We start from the raw sequence: 19469 nt of genomic DNA on the forward strand, positions 1-19469 counted from the left end.
TGGGAGGCGCCAAGAGAACTGCTGTGTCTAAATATCATGAGCTCGGTTTTTACTTTTCATTAAAACCATCCAGGCTTTAATGTCATAAAAACAATCTAACATTTTTTTTAGGGAATTATCACCCAGGCAAGTAGATCTGTGAATCATCTGCATAAAAATGGAAACTGATGTTATGTTTCTTTAAAATGGATCCAATGGGAAGCAAATAAAGGTAGAAGAGAATGTTGTGTTTGTGTATTTCAATATTTAAAATAGGCAAACTGAATGACAAAACAAGGTGTGGCCATGGATCTGTGTCAGACCACTTACAAACTGTGTAAGGTTAAAACCGTCAATAAGATTTAAAAAAAATCTTCAGCCAGCAGATTCATAGGACAGCATACATGAATGTTCATATCTCCTACAATTAAGATCTGGTCATCATTCAGCATGATTTCAGACAATAATTCAGGAAAATCTCTGATGAAGTTCTTGTTGTATTTAAGAGGTCAATAGATAAGTGTGTAACCCAGATGATAAATACATGAAGAAGAGAAGTAATACATTGTTACAGATCATAATTTTGATAAGAAAGTTCAGTCATATTTTAGTTGGACTTTTTCTAAGAAATATCTTGATAAAAGATAAAAGATGTATATTTTATTGTACTGAGTGGTAGATTTAAAGTTATCAAGTGAAAGATATTTAGTTTAAAATAAGCTTTTGTTTTGTTTTGAAAGGTTAAACTTGATTCTAAGTTTATGTTTTCATGTGTGAAATGCATATGAGGTGCTAATTTGAAGTATTTATCCCAATGCTTTATTCTGAAATGAACTAATTATCTTTTGGTACGATTGTAAGCTTATTGCAGTTGTAATTTGAAGTACTTATTTGAATGCAAGGTATTATATCTGATTACTTTGCATTGGTTAACTGAACGGTATACTACTTTTTAGTATGAAGAAGTAAATACAGTTCTGTAAATATTTATTTTTACACACTGGAGTGTTGTACAACATGTGAACACAGGAGAATTTGATAGATGAATATAAAATCAACCTGCATTAGGGAAAGGAGTTATGAAACTTAACAAAAGGTTATAACCTGGTTGTGAATGAAGGTCAAGTTTTTGGTTGGATTTGAAAAGTCCTGGAAGAAGATTCATCGATGTCCATAGATTTCGAACCAACCCAGCCGGATGCCCTATCTGCTTCATGGTAGGATTGTACCAGTCACTCCACTGGTCATCACTCTTCGGATAGCCACACACTGACTATTGACTTGACTAATCTGACTTTACACTTGAAGCGAGGATTGGAAAAGGAACATACAATTAAATCCAAGGAAACACAATAATTCAACTTAAAGGAAAATTTATTGTATTTTACGGAATGTTCAAAGAGCCCATTTTATTTTTTTACATGTGTAAATGTATTTGCACCTGGTTCAATTATACATTTGGTTACTAAAGTCTAAGTAACTTTAACCCTGGTGTGTGTCTGCTGATTGCACTTGAACTCCCCTCCTCACGAACTGAGCTTTGCCCAATTCAAACATTGTTAATTCAAAACTCGAAAAGGTTGTAATTGACAACTGCCTGCAGTTGTACTTATCCTTAAAAATAACGGCAAGTCCTCCTCATCGACCAGTAGTCCTCTGGGAATTAAAATATGTGCAGTCAAGCGGTAAAAGTTCAGAAAAAGAGCTTGACTCACCAACATTCAACCAAGTTTCAGTCAAGAATAGGAAATCCAAGTAATTCCGGGAAAAGCGGTCCTTTAAAATAAAGGTCTTATTCACCAACGATCTAACATGGACCAGGGCAGCTCTGACAGGAGCAGGGGAACTGGCCATGTGGGTTACATGACTCAACGACCGAAGATGTCCGTGGTTAACGCCGCCTCTACTAGGACGAGGTGAACGTTGGCGAGGATACTCCTTATCCGAGCCGATAATCGGTACCAGCCAGGTGCCGGCAGTATCCAAGGCACGCCAGGAAACATAGCGATCTTGAAGCAAACAAAAGTGATGACGGTTTCCAGGGACAGGATAATCCGCTAGGTAGGCTTTCAGCTTCACTAGCTGGCCGCTGCGTTTCCCACTGCGTCTAGAGCGACTTCTCCGGACAAAGGAAGCTGGATTGCGTTTAAAGTGAGCAGGTTTGTTCAGTAGGAAGGGAGGGAGAAAAGTTTTCTGACCACCCCAATCACACTTGGGAGCGACTTCTCCAACGCGAGACAGTAGTCGAGCAGCGCTTGCCGATTATAAACCAGCAGAGAGTCAATATATTGCATAAACAGTGACACAAACAGTAAAATCACAAACAATTTGCCCTGCACTAGACAGCCGGCCACATTCACTGGTGCAATCTTGGTTTATCTAAGTTAATGGCCATGTATTTCCAACACCTCATCATTCAGAGCTAACTGTTCAGCAGATCTATAAAGTCCTGTTTCAGCACTTGAGATTCTTGCTTCACAAGATCATTTGACCATGTTCAGTATGATGTTTTTCACAGTTGGGTGTGCTGCCACTATGTGCAGGATTGTTTCTGCCAAGTCAGCGACTTTATCCTTGGGAAAGCAGAGTAGTTTTGTTTTCTTTTACTGAAAATGCTTTTTACATCTTTTACAGCAGAGTCACCCACAATCAGAATTTGAGGCCCAGTTGTTAGCTTTCCTGATAGCCTTTTACTTTTTGAGTTACTGTCAGTCCTTAACCTGGGCAACCTTATCCTCTGCAGCAGTGGCGCAAATCTGTTGTCCAGTTGCACGCTCAATTGTTGGGGAGGTTTTTTTGTTGCAAATTTTTTCTTTCCCAACTATTCACGGCTGTGTCGTACTAAGTACAGTGGTTGAAGAGGTGCTCTGCCTCGATGACAATGAAGGCAAGCTGGTTACATCACAAATCTCGGGTGGTGGTGGCGCAGTGGATACGACACATACCTTTGGCGTGGGATATTTGGGTTCAATTCCCACTGCGATACATCAACCAATGTGTCCCTGAGCAAGACACATAACCCATAGTTGCTCCAGAGGCGTGTGGCCTCTGACACATGTAGCAATTGTAAGTCGCTTTGGATAAAATTGTCCGCTAAATGGCATGTAATGTAATCTCAGGGTGCGTGCTGTGCTCTGCTCGTTACACCTCCCATTTTCCAGGGTTTACTCTTAGGCTTTGTTGTTAGGCTTTGCACCAAGAGAGTTCCAGGGATGACTACCATTTTTTTACCATTACCACCATTTATTGGTGCTACCTAGCCATGTGTTATTCTTTAAAATTAATTTTATATTGTATGATGCTATAACTAAGCTTGCCATTCTAAATCAAACTTAGATTTGAGTGAACTTGTTTATTAATCCTAAAAAAATATTGAAATAGTAATGATATAACCAAAATGTTGAGACAAAACTCAGTACCACACATTTTTGTCATGCATTTTCACTTTATTTATTCACATTATTTTATATTTTCAGTTAAATGATGAAAGCCTATTTCTAAAAGCAGACATATTAAAAGGACATTCACAAAATTATATTACAATTAGGAAAATATTTAATGTAAAAACAAACATTATAAACATATAAATATTTAAATCCACAAGGTAAATATGTATGCACAGCATAAGCTGTAAAATGTATGTTGCCGGCTTAACTATTTCCAAACCTCCAGAATCTTAGGATTCATTTTTGTTCATTAAATGTTTCTTGGTGTTCTTCTCGGGCTTAAACAATATGATAAAACACTTTGGCGCAAATATACACAGTATTAGTCCAAAACTGGAGGCCAGAATGGCAAATATCTCCACAGCCACAGTAAATTTCCCAGGAGAGCTGACATATGCAGGAATAAAGGTGATCCAGACTGCACAGAATATCAGCATGCTGAAGGTGATGAGCTTAGCCTCGTTAAAATTATCAGGTAATTTCCGAGCTAGGACAGCTAACACAAAGCAAAAGACAGCCAGTAGGCCTATGTACCCGAGCACAGCCCAGAACCCAATAGCTGAGCCTAATGCACACTCCAGGATGATTCTCTCTTTGTATATGGTTAGGTTTTTCATTGGAAAAGGGGGACTAAGAAACAGCCAAATAGTACATATTAAGACTTGCATAAACGTAAAAGACACTACAGTCATTCTTTGCTGTGGAGGACCAAACCATTTCATGACATTACTACCTGGGAGTGTAGCTTTGAAGGCCATTAACACTACTATTGTTTTTCCAAGAACACAAGACATACAGAGGACGAAGGTGATTCCAAACGCTGTGTGGCGCAGCATGCAGGACCACTCAGAGGGTGCTCCAATGAAAGTTAATGAACATAAGAAACATAGAGTCAGGGAGAAGAGCAGCAGGAAGCTCAGCTCAGAGTTGTTGGCCCTGACAATCGGGGATGTCCTGTGACGATAGAACACAGCCGCTGTTATAATCGCCAGACAGGCACCACCAACTGATAATGTAGCCAGGATGATTCCTAGGACCTCGTTGTAGGAAAGAAACTCTAAAGGCTTGGGGAGACAAGTGTCTCTCTTTGCATTAGGCCAGAACTCCTTGGGGCAAGGGAAACAATCAGGGGAATCTGAAAAAAATAAAACAAAAAGGCCTTCTAGCAGTCGTACTGTATTTTGATCTTGTACAGTACATGGGCTACGGATTAGGAGAAAAACAAATACCTGTAGCATTACTAATCTCTCCCTCAGGACACAGTATACAATCGTAACAGCAGGTGGGTTTTCCTTTTTGCAGCAATTTACGAGTTCCTGGAGGACAGCTGTCAGCGCACACTGACACAGGAACCTGGCACATAGAGAGAAACAAACTCATACATATTCATGTATGCCCTGAAGCTATAGGGTTAAAGATAGGTATTTATTTATTGAACTATATTGACACATTTATATATTTATTTTACTTTTAGTTATATATTTATCGCCTCATTTATTCATTTTAGGATGTATTCTGTAGCTATATTTATTTATTGATTAGGGCCCGAGCACCGACAGCGGCGAAGGCCCTATTGAAACTGAAGGAATTATTATTATTTTCTGCAAGTGAATTGGCTTTTTGAGGGGCTTAACATATTAAAAAACTCACCAAGATTGGCGGTCGCATCAAGTCTGGTCAAAATTTACGTATTTTAAGGGTTTCGGGAATAGGTGCGCAAAAATGGCTCGCTAGCGCCCCTTACAAAGATAAAAAGAATTGAGCCCCTGCAGTGCATGTAACATAGACTCACAAAACTTGATACACATATGTACCATGTCAAGATGTACAAAAGACGTAATTGGAGCCATACCCTAAACCCAACAGGAAGTCCGCCATTTTTATTTCAATGTTTGAAATTAGTTCGATTTTGGCCATTTCCACATGTCGTACTTTAACGAACTCCTCCTAGAGATTTCATCCGATCAACTTCAAATTTGGTCTGTGCCATCTTAAGACGTTAAAGATGAAAATTTGTTAAAAGAAAAACTTTTCGTCATAGGACGTGGCCTTCGCGGGGCGGCCATTTTGTGTGTTTCGCCATCAAAACAGGAAGTGGCTGTAACTTGAGTGTACATTGTCCAACTGGCTCGAAACATTTAAGGATTCATAAGAGTCCAACCTTGAGGACAAATAAAGGCCGATATTTACTTAAAGTCATAGCGCCCCCTAGTGGCAACAGGAAGTAGGCCTAAAAGTCAAGGTGCTATACTTTAACGAACTCCTCCTAGAGATTTCATCCGATGGACTTCAAATATGGTCTGTACCATCCCAACACCTTAATGATGAAAATTTATTAAAAGAAAAACTTTTCGTCAGACGCTGTGGGCGTAGCGTGGCAGCCATTTTGAGTGTTTAGCGATGAACAAATAAGTTGTTGTAACTTGAGTGTACGTTGTATCTGCCTGAAATTTCTCACCATTGACAAGGGTCCAGGCCCGAGGACACCTACAGGCCAAAATTTATTGTTGAGCGACAAACATCATCCGATTTACATGAAACTTATAATGTGTGGTCTACATGTGATACTGAGCCGCCCCCTATACTTTAACTATGCCCACTTACTCAGACCACGCCGCCTTTCATACATTTGAACCGTTTAAGGTAGAGTCTTGTGTGAGGTGTCATTGAACTCAGCAGAGACTTCATTCTTCGTTGGTGATGGTTTGACCCGCCCCCTAAGCTTTAGCCACGCCCCCTTTCACAGCTAATGAACCGTATTACGTAGAATCTTGTGTGAGGTATCGTTGTACGATTTGCGGTGTCTGAGTGCCACGCAAATGCATGGTCGCAAGGAGCGGCGTCCGCCGCTAACCCCGACGCGAGCAGAGGCGCGAGGGCCCGTCCATCACTGCTCGCAGCTTTAATTTATTTATGTGTTTATTAATTTATTTAATATTGAATAAATTGCCATTCTAAAGTAGATTACATTGTCAGTAGCCTACTGGTTACAAGCAGGCTCGGTAGTGATTGGAGGAACAATTACAGTGAACAAAAATTCTTTCAATGTACACATATCAGAACCTACAAGATCGCCATATTTATGTAAAAGTATTGCTTTTGTGTTTCTTACTTGTGTGCCACCGTCCATCCAGGTGATGTTTCTGTTTATTTGGAACTTCTGGCCCACCGGCAGTGAGTCATCGTATTGCCCTACTGTCACAAACTTAATGCTGCCACTCTCACTTTTTTGCCAGTTAACCAGTTCATATCTGGCCACAGGATCACCATTGGCATCAAACGACACTTCATAACCATTTCGGGAAAAATTTACTTTCTTCAGCTGAGTAAGAACCTGCAAATTTGAAATAAAGGTAAACAGTGAGGGAGAGCAAGGAAATAACATAAAAAAACAAATATTTTATGTCAGAAAAGGTACATTATGGCAAAAAAAGGGGATTGGTGTTTCCACTTATTTTAAACTTACCTCTTTGGACTCTATCCTGGTGAATTTGTCACACTGAGTTGTAGAATTTATTTCCTGACACACTGCTTTATGAATGGCATGAGCTATTGCATAAAAAGCCTTATATACCATGTTAGTGATCCGGAGCTGAGATGTGTCAGTGTACGGGCTCTGGAGTGTCTTTATATCTTCAGTTCCGTCACATAATCGCTTGTCTATGGCTGCACCTAAAACACATGACAAAGGCCTTGACAATAATATGTGATATTACTTTATTCTTCTTCCCTATCTGTTTAGTATTAGTCTACTCCGGCAGGAGGGTTATGTTTTTGGTATGGTTTGTTTGTTTGTTTGTCCACAGGAGTACGGAAGACAACAGGCCTGTTTTTAATGAAACTTGGTAGAAGGTTGTATCATGAGCCAGGGAAAACCCCATTAAATTGTTGATCAGATCCGAATCACAGGGCAGATACGCTAATTAGTTTTCACTTTCGTTAAAATTGCGAGAAGTGGGGGTCTGCATTCTCCAAGCACCCTTCTAATTGTCTTTGATTTATTTTTGTTTTTTTAACCTTTTAACATTATTTTACAATAAACACAATACAATACAAAGCACTGTTTTGCAGATATGCCTTTTTAAATTTTTGCTGTTTCAGTTTGTATCTGGACACATTTTTTTTTCAAATCTTTATTTATGCTAGCTCACATCAACACAAATCAGTCATCAGACAATTAAAAAAGGCAACAAATTAATTAAATCCCGACATGATAGGCCTAACGTGTTTAAAATAAATTAAATTATCTGATATCACTGACAATATGACTTGTTAGCCTTAATATAACTAGAAACACAGGAAGCTCCACTCAAACAATAAAAAAAACACAAAAAAAAACACGATCACAAGGACACAATTGTGGGTGCCTCTCTTATGTTAAAAATAAATACAAATATCTCACTTTTTCCAAGCCTGCAGTTGAATGCATCCTCCCAGAACTCAGTAAGCACTGGAGAGGCAGTCACTTTAGAAGGAGAGAGATCCAGCAAGAAGTCTCTCAGACCTGGGATGACAGATTTCTGAATGCCAAATCCGATGGTTCCAGCACAGAAGCTGAAGGTGGTGAAGCTTATGCTTCACTGTGTGGGCACGTAGTAGTGTGGTGGACAAACACCCCCACAACGTAGTCACCATCATCCACGAGAACACAGGGAGACGAGTGGGTGCACCCTTGGAGCATACATTTCCCCACAGATGAAGTCGGAGTGCTGGACCCCAGCACCAGTCCTATCCCTCTGGTACCAGCCCCTTTGTTTAACAATTCTCATCCTCGGTGAACCATTCAAGGCAAGAGCTATTCAGGATCACAATAAAACCCAGAGACAGGATCAGACCAATACAGAGAGCAGAGATCTCCACCTCACTATCTGGATGTTGGCATACTGTATGTGTTTTTTATAGATCAGACAGCTTCCTCCTTCTAATTGCACGCCGCTTACTGTACACGAGATGGCCTTATCCAGTCCAGTCCTACCAAGCCATCCATTTATTTCGGATGAAGTTTATATTAGAATTAAGCCTAACAAATGTGCACCTTCAATCCCATTTAAAAAATGCAGATACAGAAATAATTTTTTAAAAGAAAATTATTTTATAATAAACGAAAGTTTATCTTTTGAATTTAGACTTAATTTATTCACTTAATTTTTTTTCAGCGCATGATGAAAGAATATTTATAAAATACAACATCAACATTAAAAGGACTTTCACAATATGACAATTAAGAAAATATTCAATGCAAAAATAACCTATTTTAGACAACAAGGCGAAGACGTTCACAGCTTACATACTGCATGTTGCCATCTTAACTATTTCCAAACCTCAGATGTCTTAGGATTGATTTTTGTTGATTAAATGTTTCTTGGTGTTCCTCTCTGGCTTAACCAATAGGATAAAACACTTTGGAGCAAATTTACACAGTATTAATCCGAAACTGGAGGCCAGAATGGCAAATATCTCCACAGCCACAGTAAATTTCCCAGGAGATAATGATATGCAGGGATAAAGGTGACACGACTGCACAGAATATCAGCATGCTGAAGGTGATGAGCTTGGCCTCATTAAAATTATCAGGTAATTTCCAAGCTAGGACAGCTAACACAAAGCAAAAGACAACCATGGGGCAAGGGAAACATTCAGTGAAATCTGAAACAAAAGAGGGCTTTTAGCAGTCATAATCAGGGCCTGAGCACTAACAACTTCGGTCAGCGAAGGCACTATTGAAATTGTTCTGTTTATTATTCTTAACTTAAATAAATCGCAATTTTGAGGGGCTAAACATGCTAGTTAGTGAAGCAGGTGGTCTGGATCTTAGAGGGGTATGAGAGTCTAGAATCTGGAGTTACAATACGTAACTATCGTTCTATTTCATGTAGGCTTCGTCCTCTAAGAGCTGTTGCTATTGGGTTAAGGGTGAAGCTGATGTAGTCAATGCCACCTGCGACACAAAGGTCCACAAGCAGAATATAGACTAATTCCTCTTCCTACTCACACCGAACAAGTTTTAATGTATCAAACAACATATTATTTTGTTAAAAAACTTCATCACCATGAATTGGCCTGTTACTGATCATTTTAGTAGTAGTTTAGTAGTAGTTTATTTGAACATGTAACAAAAATAAAAAAAATATATATACATACATACATATATAAAATTAAAATGACAGATAAATAAGAACATGTACTTCTCAGCACAATCTACCAAAATTATTATAAATAATTCAAATAAGAAATTCCCATGTTCAAAATCATAAGGCACATGTCATGTGGACTGTGAAGGTGCTTTACAATGACAAAAAATGTATATCACACTTTAACAACTGCAGAAACACATTTCTCACAGCCACTCAGTGCAGGAGGCAGTGCACTGCTGGTCTTTCAAAGAGGGGAAGCTCATTTTTGGCCTACATCATAGAAATTGTCCATTTATAAATACGCAAATTTTACTCTACATTCCTTTTCAAGAAAATGCTCTGTGACCCTGTTGTACCACCTAGGCGTCTTTTCCAGTGACTTGACCAGTGTCCTCTCAACGGTCAGCAGAGCTAGGCTGCATAAAACGGCCTTGGCCCATTGTGTTACGGTGTAGGACTTGAGCCGCTTTAAACAGGAGAAGCCCCTTTCTACATCTGCAGATGTAGCTCCAATTGTTGCTACTAATGAGAACAGTTTGTAAAGCTGAGGCATTGCACTGTCCAACTCCATTTCTTTAAGGAACACCAAGTAATCACACAGCTTTCCCCTGTTACCCTGCAAGTCCTGATCTGAATACAGGACTTGAAGTTCAGACCTGAACTCGAATCTGCCTGAATCAAAGTGATGGCCATAACATTTCAGGACACTTTGGAAGGCCTCCTCTGGAAACATCATGTCATCAAATTTCCCTGCATTGACAAATTCTAAGAAGAGCATACTTTCCCAATTTGAAAAACATCTTGGAATCTGCTCGAAGATGTTACCAAGGATGGCCATGTACAGATTTCTGTAGCGCTCTTGGGGATCGTGCAATTGGGTCAGACGGCGCTTTCTCATGGGCTCGTCTTGTGGGTCGTATGTAAGATCTGCTGCTTTGGCATAAACAGCTTGGAAAACCCCCTCTGACCTTTTCTCTTAGACAAAAGCAAGAAGAGACTGAGCAGGATGGAAGCTAGGCTCTGCTCCAGAGGCAGGACTGATGGGAAACATGTCTCTGTGTCACCGTGGACCCTGGTGAACGGGCCGAAGCTCCAAGAAGCACGGCCACAGGCAAGCGTGTCTGGATGGCGGCTCCTGTATGTAGACGTCACCGCAGCAGGTGCTGGTTGTTCAGCCGGCATCGCGATGCCTCTCTGGTTTGCCGTCTTTTTGATGATGTCTGGTAGATCCATAAAAAGAGCCTTAGCAGTGGGGAGGAGGGCCGCCTGATGCAGAGGAGAGAGCCGCCGCGTTGGGGCTCCTGGCCACTCAGGAGACGGAGAGAGCCGCAGTGGTGGGACTCCGTCTTCCCTCTCTCTCTCTCTTCTCTAGCTCCAGTTCGGGAGAGCTGGGAAGAGAACCGTCTTCGGGGGGATCTGAGTCAGCAGACTCGTGCCCGCCAAAGAGATCCCCTTCCGGGATGTCTGGGTGTTGCCGCTGGTGGTATCCTTACCTTACCTGACTGCCGGCTGCCATCGCCTGCCGCTACAGTTCCTCCGTCGGTAAGCGGGTGCAGAACAGCTGGCGGCTGGCAGGGTGCTAGCCCGGCGAGCGGGGCCGAGGTATGCCTTGCAGCTCGGGTGGAGATATGGCGGCAGGATGTAGCCAGTCCGTCAATCGTTACACTGGCGGACACCACAGTTCTTTGAAGTCTTCAAACTGCTTGTCGCTGAAGAAAAAAAGGGAGCAGGGGTCTCATTTATAAACGTGGCTTAAGCACAAAACGGGGCTGAAAATGTGCATACGCCACTTCCCACGCAAAAGTTGTGATTCATAAAAAACAAACTTGACGGGAGAATGTGCGGTCCTCCACGCAAACTCTGACCCATGCATATGCACATTTTGGAGACAATGGGAATTGGCAACACAAATGGTGAGGTGGTGAACTGAAGTAGGACTGCAGAAAGTAAATGTGGGAATAACGATTACATGTAATATTTTCAAGTATTGATGTCTCACGCACATATTTTCTCTCCATATCATCCACATTATCATGAAGATTAAATCCAGCAGTGTTATTTGCGCTTGTACTGAGTGATAATTGTTCCATAAACACCGTGTAAAATCCAACTCAAATCGTAAATCCATTCGTTCTCAATATTTAATCTCACTGTCACAGAGTCCGCTACGGAGCGCAGGAGGAGGAGATGGCCCAACTGCATGGAATACAGGATAGCATTTAAATGACCTAGAATTAGAAAACTGCTACACACAGTGTAAATAACTAAATATCTGTCTTTAACGTCCAGGAACCTAAGGCCATTTTTACAATTCGTTGTCCGTCTGGTTTTATTTTCTAAAAAAGCTTGTAAAACATCAACCCTGTTGTCTGTAGTCAATCAATGTACATCATTTTTTTCAGGAAATATTGGGCTATTAGAATATTTGTGCTGTAGTGAGGTCAATTGAATGTAAGAAAAAGGTTGTATGACCTTAAAAACAAATAAATAAATAAAACGGAAAATGAATCTCACAGATATTTATTGATATCACACACAGAACAATAAAAGCTAAGCCAATCTCCTGTCTAAATCAGTTTCCATATGTCTTGGGTGTCAAACTGTGAAGAAATAAACATTATAACTTATACAGTTGACAAAATATATACATTTACATATACAGCCCAGACGCTTTTGCCAATAATCAAAATAATAATGTCAGATTTATTGATATCACACACACAGCAATGCTACACAAGCATTTGTGTTGTCTAAAACAGTTATCCTATATATTTGGAGTCATCCAGTGCAAAAATAAACATAGTGAACATTATAACTCATATAAATGACAAACTATTTACATTTCTTCAAAAAAAGGCCCAAATGTATCCCAAACATCTAAACAGTGACGCCATTCTTCTCTGTAGAACGGCCATAGACCGTAGTTATCTCTCTTTTTCACTTTACTCTTTGTTCTCGCTCGGATTTCTCTCTTTTCCGCTATACACTCTTTGTGTGATGGACCTGCCTTCCCATTGGTTGAAAAACATAAACACATTCTTGCAAAGCATCATGGGATATTCAAAATGGCAGCTAGCATCGAGCTAGCGGCAGAAATGACCGAAAATGTGATAAATTATGGACATAATGTGGATAAATCTTGGATGTAAGTTTGGATTTATTGCTGAAAAAACAAAAAAAAAAACACAACCCCCCGGCGGAAAAAAAACCCCCCCCAAAGGCCCCCCCCACCCCCCCACCCCCCCCCCCCCTGGCTCGCTTCTTTCTCTTCCCCCAAACCCCCTTTTTTTAAAAAATTAACCTAAATATTAATCGGAGGTGCCGTGTGACGTCGTCGACGACGTCATAGGGCTCTGAGGGTACTGTGCATATATCATCAAATGTCAAAGTCTGAAAATACAGACGTTAAGCTCACATGCAATCGTTACACTTAATGTCCTCGTTATCGGTCCAAACTTTAATACTGTTCATGACAAAATCTGCATGAAGAAAAATGTGTTTCCAAATTGTATCTCGGGGTGGGGGATACCACTAGTTGATGCTGTCATTTTTGGCAAGCTGTTAACAATCACAAATTGTTGTAAACATAGAAATACTGCCCGTGCATAATGCTGCATGATGGCACTGCTGGCACTGCAGGAGGACTACGCCAATGGAAGAATCAGGAGAGAAAAAGACTTCAGGGACCATAACGATGACTGACTAATATAATATGCCGATTTGAATTCCCTAAAGCTGTGCTTTTGGATCTATGTAGTGAAATGGGTACAGTAGAAAGGGCAAGGCGCCGGAACCGTGCCATCCCGGTTCAAATACAGGTCCTCCGCTCTGGGGGCAACCAGCTTTTTCCAGTGGTAAATGGCAGACAGCTGTAAAGTGTTTTATAGAAATATTATATATAATCTTCAACTTTATCACAAAGGCTTGTTTGGATATATAATATATAGTTATTTTAAATATTATCTGTTCTGTTATCCCTGTTTATGCTTTGCATATACTGACATCTAGTGGACATTTTAGGTAGAGCTAAGGTATTCTTAAGTTTCTCCATTTTGTTGTCAGTTGAACAAAGAGCAAGCTACTGTGTGCATGTGAAACAGTCTTCTCCTTTCGTTTAAAGGTCCGATGACATGGCGCTCTTTGGATGCTTTTATATAGACCTTAGTGGTCCCCTCTCATGGGTTGGCCAAATTCTCTGGGCGGGCAAAGCAGAGAAAGGGGAGGTAACCTTGCTCCTTATGATCTCATAAGGAGCAAGATTCCAGATCGGCCCATCTGAGCTTTCATTTTCTCAAAGGCAGAGCAGGATACCCAGGGCTCGGTTTACACCTATCGCCATTTCAAGCCAATTGGGGACCATAGGCAGGCTGGGGGAACTCATATTCATGTTAAAAAACCTCATAAAGTGAAATTTTCATGCCATGGGACCTTTAAGCCTTGGAGATGATATGTCCGTAGGTAAAGATGCAAAATGTTAGAATGAGTATTTTCATGGTGAAATTAATCTGCAAAAAGGAACGTTATCAGTTGCTAGATGAATATATAATACACATGTTTTTTTGCTTCACTTTTCGGCTTAGCAGCTAGCTTTAAGGAGCATTCCTATTGAGGTCTGTGCTAAGTTAGCTGTACATTCCTATGTTAATACTTAACGTGAGTTACTTACCATGCTGTATACTTATGCTAGATCAGATAAAAAATACTTACCTTCCATGTTACCTGTGGAGAGAAGTTAAAATACATGTACTGCAAAATGCATGGGCATTCAAGTATAATGTTAATTACATTAAGTGAACGGTCATTTCATACATAGACCTATTTACATGTCAGTATTATTTCATATGCATATGTGTGCAGTATATTGATACATGCTTTGTATTGTATCTTTCAGTTTTACAGAAACGGCCATCAATAAAGCCACACGTCTTCTAAAACACGGTTTATTGGAGTTTCTGTCTAGCCTTGCACAGTCGTGTCCCCGAGTGCCGTAATGCCTGCCGTTTTGGATGTATTATTAATATAGGTAGTATATAGATCAGGTTTCCCGACACTGTGCTAGAACAGGCCGAAATTATAATTCAATTTGCAGCAATTTCCGAACGTCTAAGAAGTTTTTTGCTTTTTCCCAGCCTGTCGTCACATAACGAAAGAACAACTGCCAGGGTCATTAACGTACTGATCATCATTCATGCTTTGTGCTTTGTGTAACCATGGTTAGTTAAACCCCAGGATATTTCTAATCTGTTCTAAGAATTTAACTGTATATAATTTATTTGTGTTCTAAATGTGTCTCTCTAATTTAAAATTATAAATGTATTATTTTCCATGTGAAGAAAGCACCAAAAGTAGCTTCTCCTAAGCTTAAAGGAACACGCCGACTTATTGGGAATTTAGCTTATTCACCGTTACCGAGTTAGACAAGTCGATACATACCCTTCTCATCTCCGTGCGTGCTGTAAGGCTGCCTGACGGCTCCAGCGGCATCTGGCCAGCACAGAACATGCAGGTGAATGGTTCCAGCAATCCTACTGCTCTGAATAAGTGACAAAATAACGCCAACATGTTCCTATTTACATGTTGTGATTTGTAGAGTCACAGCATGTACAAAAAACAATGTAACATGAGACACAGCCATCTTCTAACCGTAAACAAACCAGAAACTATATTCTCAGGCAGAAGAATATAGTACTTGGGTGGAATGATTTGCTTTGCAGCAAGCCTGTCTGAGAGTATAGTTCCTGGTTTGTTTACGATTAGAAGATGGCTGTGTCTCATGTTATTTTGTTTTTTGTACAAGCTGTGACTCTACAAATCACAACACGTAAATAGGAGCATGTTGGCGATTATACCTAATCGAGCAGTAGGCGAGGTGGAACCAGTTACCTGCAGGTTCTGTGGACTAAGCTAACAAATTGGGGCCGTCAAACAGCGTTACAACACGACGAACACAAGGAGTAAAGTAGACTTGATCTTACTCTGAAGTTACGGTGAATAAGCTAAAGTCGCGTAAATAAATGTAAATCCACTAAGTAAAATTACAACTTGTATATGTGTTACTGTACCTTTAATTGAAGCAGCATTTGTTAGGTGCTGTTTCCAGCGTGCAAAACCGATAGGAGTGGTCATCTTACCTGGGTACCAATCTCTGTGCATTCTCCTCGACTGATGCATTGTGTGTGTGTGCAGATGAAGAAAAGTAAGTCAGAAGTCAGAAAACTGACAGATAAGTTGAACACGGATGTAGAAGAGGCAATTGACGAGCTGCAACTTCAAGTAGGATGCCGTAGAACCGTTTAGAGTTGTAGACAATTAATTTCCCGGTGAGTAATGATCGCTATGCTACATTAGTTACACGCTGTTAAAAACGTAAAGATGAGCCTTGTACTCTCACTAAAACCAGTCGGGATAAACTTTAATTAATGTCTGAAGCCTGTGTTTATGTGCTTTATGAATCTTGTTGTTATATAATAACTTGTGTTGTTATTCAAATTATTACTGTGTGTGAAACACTTGATAATTGCTTGCTGCAGGCTAATTAGGTATTGCGCTAGTGTTAGGCCAGCAGAAATTTCATGCAGCTAAGCTTATGAGTGTTTTGAATTCCTGGGGTGATGTAAAATTGTGTAAAATTAATATAAATAGGTTACAGTATGAGCTGTATATTAAGGAAACACTTTATTTTGAAACGTTTATGTGAATTCATGTTATGTGTACTGTGAATTATGATGGTCATTTTCCTTCAAGTGACAGGTTCAGGTAGGGGTTACATTTGCATTAACTATTTATGGTTAAAAATTCACGTATGCACACTTGTGGGTCATCTGTGATTTATAAAGGGAGCATTGCTTACAGATGTGCGTACGCACGTTTTTTTAAAATCTGAATTGTTTTTGGCGCGTACTTCGTTTTGACTTTTGGGCGTACATACACTTTTAGTAAGCATCCTACGCACAGTTTTATAAATGAGACCCCAGATCTCTGTTCTCGCAACTGTAATATTCAGTAACTGAGAACGTAAGAGAGGACCGTGCAGGGCACAAGAGCGCAAAAGAAATTTTCACGACTGCGCATGTGCAAGGGATAAACCCAATAGCAACAGCTTTTAGATATTATTCTGTGAACTCCTGCACATCGCTGATCAACATTTCTCGGCACTCTTTACAAACCGTACAGCCTGCTTTTCCATTCTTTCAGTTATATTGCACATATTTGTTATAGTTATATCTTTTTACATACTTTTTTGTCTTAATAAATCTGTGTTTATATTCTTGACTGCAGCAGTCCTTTGCCTTAATGTTTATTCTCTTTTTAATGGCAGAAGGGCAGGGGGTAAGTATAGTTCCAACAGTAACAAGCTCCTTAATTTGATCTGGAAATCATACAGGGAGGATGGGGAAAGGGGGAATAGGGAATGGTGAAGGAGATGGATCTGCAATGGAATTGGCTTTGGTGAGGGGGTAGAGAGGGGTTGAAGAAGGGTTGAGAGTCCTTGTCTCGGCTCCAAGGTGGTTATGGCTCTCCTCAGATGGGGGCTGAGATGGATTTCTGCTGTGCTGTTAGGTCCTCCTCTTGTTTGCATTCGTCTCAACTCTTCTTCTGACTGGCGGTAGATGACCACTTATAAATCCAATCCAGTCCAACCTAACTTCCTTTGTAAAGCACATTTAAAACAACCAGGTTGACCAAAGTGCTGGACATTGACAAGATTTCGGACAGAGTATAAACACATGAGTAACAAAACAAACATTTAAAACAAGTAAAAAACTAGAAAATGAAAATGCAGAATACAACTCTCAAGCAGGTTTAAAGGCCAATGAATAAAAGTGAGTTTTAAGTTGTGATTAAAAAATTTGAAGGCTAGGGGCCAGTCTGACATGCAGAGGCAATTCATTCCACAGCCTTGGGGCCACGACTGAAAATGCTCAATCTCCCCTATTTTTGAACTGTGTTCTAGGGACAACAAAGAGTCGCTGGTCAGCAGACCTTAATGACCTTAGAGGAGCGTGCGGCTTCAGAAGTTCAGCGATGTAAAGAGCACATAAAGAGCTTTAAAAACTAACAACAGAATCTTAATATGTGTTCTAAAGCAAACCGGTAGCCAATGATGGAGGCAAGAATGTGAGTGTACGATTTCCGTTAAGGAGTCGAGCGGCAGCATTTTGAACCATTTGTAATTTGGAGAGGGAGGCCTGGCTAACACCTACATATAAAGCATTACAGTAATCCAGGCGAGTTGTGATAAAAACATGTATGACCCTCTGAAAATCTGCGAAAGATAAAAATGGCTTCAGTTTGGTAAGCAGCCTGAGTTGAAGGAAACTAGCTTTTACAACATAATTTATCTGCTTCTCTAGTTGAAAATCACTATCCATCTTAACACCAAGGTTAGTTACCATAGACTTTACATAGGGTGTCAGGGGACCCAGGTCCAATTGGGAGGCGCCAAGAGAACTGCTCTGTCTAAATATCATGAGCTCGGTTTTTACTTTTCATTAAAACCATCCAGGCTTTAATGTCATAAAAACAATCTAACATTTTTTAGGGAATTATCACCCAGGCAAGTAGATCTGTGAATCATCTGCATAAAAATGGAAACTGATGTTATGCTTCTTTAAAATGGATCCAAGGGGAAGCAAATAAAGGGAGAAGAGAATGTTGTGTTCGTGTATTTCAATATTTAAAATAGGCAAACTAAATGAAAAAAACAGGTGTGGCCATGGATCTGTTGCAGACCACTTACAAACTGTATAAGGTTAAAAGCGTTGATAAGATTTAAAAAATCTTCAGCCATCAGATTCATAGGACAGCATACATGAATGTTCATATCTCCTACAATTAAGATCTTGTCATCATTCAGCATGATTTCAGACAATAATTCAGAAAAATCTCTGATGAAATTCTTGTTGTATTTAAGAGGTCGATAGATAAGTGTGTAACCCAGATGATAAATACATGAAGAAGAGAAGTAATACATTGTTACAGATCATAATTTTGATAAGAAAGTTCATAGGAATTAAGTCGTCATTGTTAAAAACATCATTTTGATGAAGAGATACTTTTACTGTCTCAAGTCACAATTAGGTACTTTTAAAAGGTACTTTGAAACTCCGCGATGCATGTCAGCTGCATCCTAAGATGGTCTTTTTTTTTGCAAGCACCATATTCAGTTGTTTTCTGGAGGCGCTGAACCTTGAAAAGTGATGAATAAGTTAATGAAGTTTTTTTGGAACATTTAATAAAAGAACTGTAAACTTTTGAACGGTGTTTGATGAAGACAGGTGCCGAATTCATCAAGTTGTTTTGTCAAAACCCTGTCTCGGTAAGCTAGCCTGTTCATCCTTACTTTAGTTAACAGCCTGAATCCCTCATGTTATATTTTAGTTGGACTTATGCTAAGAAATATCTTGATAAAAGATATATATTTTATTGTACTGAGTGGTAGATTTAAAGTTATGAGTTGAATGGAAAGATATTTAGTTTGAAATAAGCTTTTGTTTTGTTTTGAAAGGTTGAACTTGATTCTAAGTTTATGTTTTCATGTGTGAAATGCATATGAGGTGCTAATTTGAAGTATTTATCCCAATGCTTTATTCTGAAACAAACTAATTATCTTTTAGTACGATTGTAAGCTTATTGCAGTTGTAATTTGAAGTACTTATTTGAATGCAAGGTATTCTATCTGATTACTTTGCATTGGTTAACTGATCGGTATACTACTTTTTAGCATGAAGAAGTAAATACAGTTCTGTAAATATTTATTTTTACACACTGGAGTGTTGTACAACATGTGAACACAGGAGAATTTGATAGATGAATATAAAAGCAACCTGCATTAGGGAAAGGAGTTATGAAACTTAACAAAAGGTTATAACCTGGTTGTGAATATGGTCAAGTTTTTGGTTGGATTTGA

General features: G+C 39.6%; 1 protein-coding gene across 1 annotated transcript; it reads right to left on the reverse strand.

Annotated features, from left to right (window-relative positions):
* Positions 1–3655: 3655 nt before the first annotated feature.
* On the reverse strand, positions 3656–10741 carry LOC120551684 (extracellular calcium-sensing receptor-like). The gene is made up of 7 exons (XM_039789188.1): positions 10624–10741; positions 9916–10534; positions 7828–7979; positions 6892–7097; positions 6538–6759; positions 4655–4778; positions 3656–4560 (listed from the first exon to the last, which is right to left on the reverse strand). Exons 1-7 carry the CDS (start codon positions 10739–10741, stop codon positions 3656–3658), a joined length of 2346 nt encoding a protein of 781 aa, XP_039645122.1.
* Between the last annotated feature and the right edge of the window lie 8728 nt (positions 10742–19469).

This window comes from Perca fluviatilis, chromosome 2 (assembly GCF_010015445.1).
Source record: "Perca fluviatilis chromosome 2, GENO_Pfluv_1.0, whole genome shotgun sequence".
Taxonomy (NCBI): Eukaryota; Metazoa; Chordata; class Actinopteri; order Perciformes; family Percidae; genus Perca; species Perca fluviatilis.